The sequence below is a fragment of the Lactuca serriola genome, chromosome 8, assembly GCF_051521515.1.
Source record: "Lactuca serriola cultivar US96UC23 chromosome 8, Lser_US96UC23_V15, whole genome shotgun sequence".
NCBI lineage: Eukaryota > Viridiplantae > Streptophyta > Magnoliopsida > Asterales > Asteraceae > Lactuca > Lactuca serriola.
The window spans coordinates 40,127,147-40,133,464 of record NC_136415.1 but is presented as its reverse complement, the minus strand read 5'-3'; the positions used below and the strand labels follow the sequence as shown (position 1 = coordinate 40,133,464).

Here is a 6,318-nt window from a genome sequence, read left to right as displayed (position 1 = left end):
GTTAGATCTTGTTCTTAGTTTTCATCCGAGTGTGAGTGTTATTGTAGTAAGGTTTCTGGTATAAGTTGATATATAATCGAACTGGTTTATAGTGAATAAACTGTTCAAGTTGGGAAGTTGTTTGTGTTTGAGTTTTTTACATGGTATCAGAGCTTTCAGGCTCCGATTTGTTGTTCTAGACGCTCGATTGTGGCTTTCATCATCAAATCGTCGATCTAAGAACGGTAACAAGTAAAGGTGAAACAAACGTTTGTGATATTAACACTTCGCTTCTGTTGATCTTCAAACGTTTCTCATATCGATCAATCTCTACTCCGAAATAACTCTCTAGGGGTCAGATTTGATCACCGATAAACCCTAGTAGAGAACGGACTTAGAGAGTCGATTCTTCTTAGTCGCTTCCAACTCTCTGTGAGGAATTTCTTGTTCCCTTCTCTTTTTCTCTGTTGATTGTTAATATTGTTCTGATTGGGAGTCTGTGGTTGTCTTGCGTACACCAGTTTTTGGTTTCTTGCATTATAATTGTTTTTTGTTTGTTTTGACACTGTACTGATTGTCTTGGGCCCTAACATACCTGGTGACCATCTGGACATTAGATCAGTACTGTTGTCCCTTGTTTGTGGTATTATTTGTTGTTCTTTACTTTGTTTTTTTTTCTAAATGGCCGGTGACACTACTTCGGGTGGTGATTCTGGTTCTACACCTATTGGAAGTGGAAAGGATGAGTCAATTAATTTTGATGATCCTCTCTATATTCACCCATCTGATAATGCTATTACTTCGATAGTTACTACAAAGTTAACTGGAAATGAAAATTTTCAGTTATGGAAGAGTTCTATTTCTAGAGCTCTCAAAGCTAGGAATAAACTTGGATTTATTGATGGTACTCTTAAAAAAACTAGTGTTGATGAGTCAAAAAAATCTAAGTGGGATAGGGCTAATTCTGTTGTATGTTCCTGGCTTTTATCTTCTATTTCTGATTCTATATATCAGAGTCAAGCTTACTCTGAGGTAGCTGAGGATATTTGGAATAATCTGTTTGAAACTTATAATAAGTCAGATGGTTCAGTTGTGTTTAATATACATCAACAAATTAATACACTTAAACAAAATGGAATTTCTTTGTCTGATTATTTTAATAAACTTGATTCCTTGTGGAAGGAATTTGATGGTCTTACTAGCTTGAGTGAGTGTACTTGTGAGGCTTCTATCAAGCTGAAAGATCATTCTAATCTCATGAAACTTATGCAGTTTTTGTTTGGACTTGATGAGTCCTATAGTCAAGTAAAGAGTCATATTTTGCTAATGGAACCTTTACCTAATGTTAAAACTTCATTTTCTATTCTCTCAAGAGAAGAATCTATTCAAAGAAATGGATCCTTGTCTTCTCTTCAGTCTTCACAGTCTTTGTCTAAGTCTCAACTTGCTGCTTTTAATAGCAGGTTTAATAACAGATCTGGTTTCAATAACACTAATAAAAACAAAACTCAATCTGTTCAGTGTAAAAATTGTGGAATTAAGGGTCATACAATTGATAAATGTTATAAGCTAATTGGTTATCCCAAGGATTTTAAGTCAAGGAATGAGTCTAGTAATCAGAATGGCTTTAATAAAAACGTTTCTGCCAATTCCTCTACTACTATCTCTGGGAATGCTATTCCTTCTAGTGCTCCAGATTCTAGTAGGGATTCAGAGTTTCATCAGCTCACTAAGGAGCAATACTTCAAATTCTTACAACTTATTGGTGATAGACAGCTTAATGAGGAAACTTCTGCCAGTGTTAATATGGCAGGTACCTGTTTGTTTCAAGCTTTTAATTCATCTGTTAGTCCTCTAAAGTGGATTGTTGACTCTGGAGCTAATCAACATATGATTGCTTCTGAGTCTCTTCTTCATGATACCGTGGATGTGTCTAAACTAGATCTTCTTGTTAGCCATCCTAATGGTACTTCAGCTAAAATTGAAAAAATTGGCAATATGAATTTGTCTAATGCTTTAACTCTTTTTGATGTTTTTGTTGTTCCTGATTTCAATGTTAACTTGTTGTCTGTTCATAAGGTTTGTAAAGATAGTAATTGTGAGGTTGTGTTTAATGAACACAATTGTAAAATTCAGGGTTTACAATCAAAGGAGATGGTGGGGAATGGTAGAGAATCTGAGGGTCTCTATTACATCAATAGTGTACCTTCAGGTAATTCATGTAGTTATAATCATTCTGTTTCTGTGTGTTGTGTGTCCAAATTAACTTGGCATAATAGACTTGGTCATCCTTCTGATCAAGCCCTAGGATCTCTAAGAACTAAATTAAATTTTGGTAATGAAGTACTGCCACCCTGTGATGTATGTCATAAGGCTAAGCAAACTAGGGAGTCATTTCCTGCCAGTCAACATGTTACTACTAAACTTGGTGAGTTAATTCATTTGGATGTTTGGGGACCCTATAGAGTGACAACCTCAGAAGGATTTAGGTATTTTTTTAACCATAGTTGATGATTATTCTAGAGCTACATGGGTTTATCTGTTGAAATCAAAAGATGAAGTTTATGGTTGTGTTCTTGTTTTCTTTAATATTTTGTTTAATCAATTTGGAGTTAAAATTAAAACAGTTAGGTCAGATAATGGAACTGAGTTTTTGAATTATAAAATGAGACAATTATTTGAATCAAAAGGTATTTTGCATCAAACTTCATGTGTTCACACTCCACAACAAAGTGGAGTTGTTGAAAGAAAACATAGACATATTCTTAATGTTGCTAGATCTTTGATGTTTCAATCTGGGTTGCCTTTAAAATTTTGGGGAGAGGCGATTCTAACTGCTGTTTTTTTAATTAATAGAACTCCTACATATGTTTTAAATGGTTCTTCTCCTTATGAGTTGGTTTATAAAACTGCTCCTGTTTTTTATAAACTTAGGGTTTTTGGTTGTTTATGTTTTGCAACAAAGTTGAATAATTCTGATAAGTTTTCTGAAAGAGCTGATAAGTGTATATTTCTTGGTTATGCTTTTGATAAAAAAGGTTATAAAGTGTTAAGTCTTGATACAAATCTTATTTTTGTTTCTAGTGATATAAAATTCTATGAGTCTGTTTTTCCTTTCAAGTTAAAGCATTCATCTTTAACAGATAAATCTAATGTTGTTTTAGATGATCCTTTTTCCTATGATGAGTCAATATCTTCTAGTTTTTTACTAGACAATAATAATTTAGACGGATTGAGAGGTGCCCATCAATTGAGTGGTGCTGATGCAGACCATAACTTGGATGAGACTTTTCCCTTTGATGTCAGCAACCAGTCTGGTGAGGCAGATGTGCCCTCATCTGGTGAGGTGGTTCCAAATTCTTCTTTATTGACTGAGGAAAATGTTTCATTTGATACTAATCCTTCTGAAGGATAGTCTTCTAGGGTCACAAGGTCAGGACGTATTGTTCATATGCCTTCTAGATTTAGTGATTATGTTGTGGAAGGAAAACATAAATATGGTATAGAAAGATCTGTTAATTACTCAGCTTTAAATTCTAAAAATTATTGTTTTGTTGCTAATCTTAATAAAACAGTAGAACCTAAGACCTACAGTGAAGCAGTTTTAGATCCTAAATGGATAAAAGCAATGAATGAGGAAATGGAAGCTCTATATAGGAATAATACTTGGGAAATTGTAGATCTTCCTAAGGGAAGAAAAGCTATTGGTTGTCGTTGGATTTATAAAATTAAATATAAGTCAAATGGAGAAATTGAAAGGTATAAAGCTAGGTTAGTTGCTAAAGGATACAGTCAAAGAGAAGGTATAGATTATGAGGAAACTTTCTCTCCTGTTGCTAAAATTGTTACTATTAGGATTTGTTTAACTTTAGCTATTCATCATGCATGGCCTTTATATCAATTGGATATAAATAATGCGTTTTTATATGGTGATTTATCTAAAAATGTATATATGCAACTTCCTGAAGGATATCATTCAAAAATGGATAATAGAGTTTGTAGATTGATTAAATCACTTTATGGACTTAAACAAGCACCTAAGAAATGGAATGAAAAATTGAGTTCTTCCCTTTCTTCATTTGGTTTTGAACAAAGTATCAATGATTATTCATTATTTGTTAAAAGGGTAAAACATGTTATAGTTATTTTGTTGGTTTATGTGGATGATATTATTATCACTGGAAATTGCAGAGATGAATTGGAAAATGTTAAAAGTTTTTTAAAATCTCAATTTTTAATAAAAGATTTAGGAGAGTTGAAATATTTTCTTGGAATTGAAGTAATTAGAACTGATCAAGGTATTTGTCTAAATCAAAGGAACTATTGTTTGGAATTGTTACAAGAGTTTGGCATGCTTGCTTGCAAACCTGTTAAAACGCCTTTGGAACCTAATCTTGTTATTAAGAAAGAATGTGATCTAGATCCTTCTGATTATGTAGTAAATATTACAGAATTTCAAAAATTAATTGGTAAATTGATTTATTTAACTATGACAAGACCTGATATTTCATATGTTGTTCAAATTCTAAGTCAGTACATGCATAAGCCTTATAAATCTCATGTGAATATTGCTTTAAGACTGTTAAGATACTTAAAAGATTGTCCAGGGAAAGGAATTCATATAACAAAAAATGATTCTCTTAGTCTTATTGGGTTTGTTGATGCTGATTGGGCCAAGTGTCTGTTTAGTAGAAGGTCTGTTACAGGATATCTTGTTTATTTTGCTGGTTCTCTTGTATCCTGGAAAAGCAAGAAACATAGCATTGTTTCTCGTTCTTCCACTGAATCTGAATACAGAGCTTTAGGTTCTGTAACTTGTGAAATAATTTGGATTTTAAAGTTACTATATGATTTGGGAATAACTGGTTTGAATCCAACTAATATTTTTTGTGATAATGAATCAGCAATTAAACTTGTACTAAATCCTGTTTTTCATGAGAGGTCTAAACACTTTGAAGTGGATCTTCATTTTGTTAGAGAAAAGGTTGAAAATGGTATTATAAAAGTTAATAAGATTGATTCTTTAAATCAAAATGCTGATGTTTTAACCAAAGCTCTTGGATCTTCTCAACATGAATATATTTCTAACAGACTCGGTTTAATAAATGTTTTTAAATACAATAAATCATAAATTGAATTAATGTTCAGTTTGTGGGGGGGGGGGGGGGGTGTTGAAAATACACTAAGTATTTAACAAACTGAAATTAATATGTTAAAGGATGTGTTGTGTATGATTGTTGCTATTTGTGGGTAGATTGTATAAATTGTATGCAGGTAATATGATTCGGGTCAATGTGCGGATCTTTGGTGGCTTTATGGGTTGGTCAAGTATCCGAAATATTTAATGTTGAAACTTGATCATTTTGAACTACTTCATCAGATCTAGATATTTTCATCTCTTTCCTCTCTCGGTTTCTGTTAGGGTTTTCTCACTGTAGAAGTTCATAACTGTGTTAGATCTTGTTCTTAGTTTTCATCCGAGTGTGAGTGTTATTGTAGTAAGGTTTCTGGTGTAAGTTGATGTATAATCGAACTGGTTTATAGTAAATAAACTGTTCAAGTTGGGAAGTTGTTTGTGTTTGAGTTTTATATATATATATATATATATATATATATATATATATATATATATATATATATTGAATATGTTTTTCTTATCATCTTAAAGAACATCTTCTATGAATAAATAAACTTTAGAAACTTTAAAGGATTGGTTGTTTATAAAGATATATTCATTAGAATTACAGTCTACAACCCTCACTTTTATTTATTTCTCACACTCCTACTTTTTAACACTTTTTTTTTAATTTAAAATGATAGCTAAATTTTATTCAAGAAATAAAAAAGCAAGGGAAGTCGGACAAAATTACAAAATTCAATAAAAGATGAAGACTAGATTTAGTTCATTCCTCATATTTAAATGCCCACGATTTTAATTGAGGTATAATATCTCAAAGCAGCTAACATATTTTTTATTAGCCAATAATAATGCTTTATTCTCATCTAGAAATCTCTTAACTCCAATTCAAACACTCAAACTATATATTAGGGTTTAAATGCCCATAATTTTAATCGGGGTACAATATCTCAAAAGAACTAACATACTTTTTATTATTCAAAAATAATGTTTAATTCTCATCTAGGAGACTCTTAACTCCAATCCAAATACCTAAACTCAACTATGATTTGATTTAAATATTAAACAAAACATTTAACTTTGTAATAGTCAATCGATCCACCGGTCACCTTTTTTTTTTCCCATTTATGAGTTAATAAATAATAATCGCTTTTCATTATATTAGAAAAAACATATTGTTAAAATTCTTATTTAATTTCTTT

At 31.6% G+C, this 6,318-nt stretch overlaps 1 protein-coding gene across 1 annotated transcript; it reads left to right on the top strand.

The window, feature by feature from the left end:
* Positions 1-660: 660 nt before the first annotated feature.
* On the top strand, positions 661-3,394 carry LOC145066832 (uncharacterized). The gene is made up of 3 exons (XM_079014091.1): positions 661-2,058; positions 2,116-2,191; positions 2,607-3,394. The coding sequence occupies exons 1-3, from the start codon at positions 661-663 to the stop codon at positions 3,392-3,394; spliced, it is 2,262 nt and encodes a 753-aa protein (XP_078870217.1).
* Positions 3,395-6,318: the final 2,924 nt, after the last annotated feature.

Excerpts from the sequence above, each read along its gene's own strand:
- LOC145066832 (XM_079014091.1), top strand. The coding sequence starts at position 661 with ATGGCCGGTGACACTACTTCGGGTGGTGATTCTGGTTCTACACCTATT. Across the intron at positions 2,059-2,115 it reads ACTTGTTGTCTGTTCATAAG|GGTTTACAATCAAAGGAGAT; the intron begins GTTTGTAAAGAT and ends TGTAAAATTCAG. Across the intron at positions 2,192-2,606 it reads CATCAATAGTGTACCTTCAG|TTAGGTCAGATAATGGAACT; the intron begins GTAATTCATGTA and ends AAATTAAAACAG.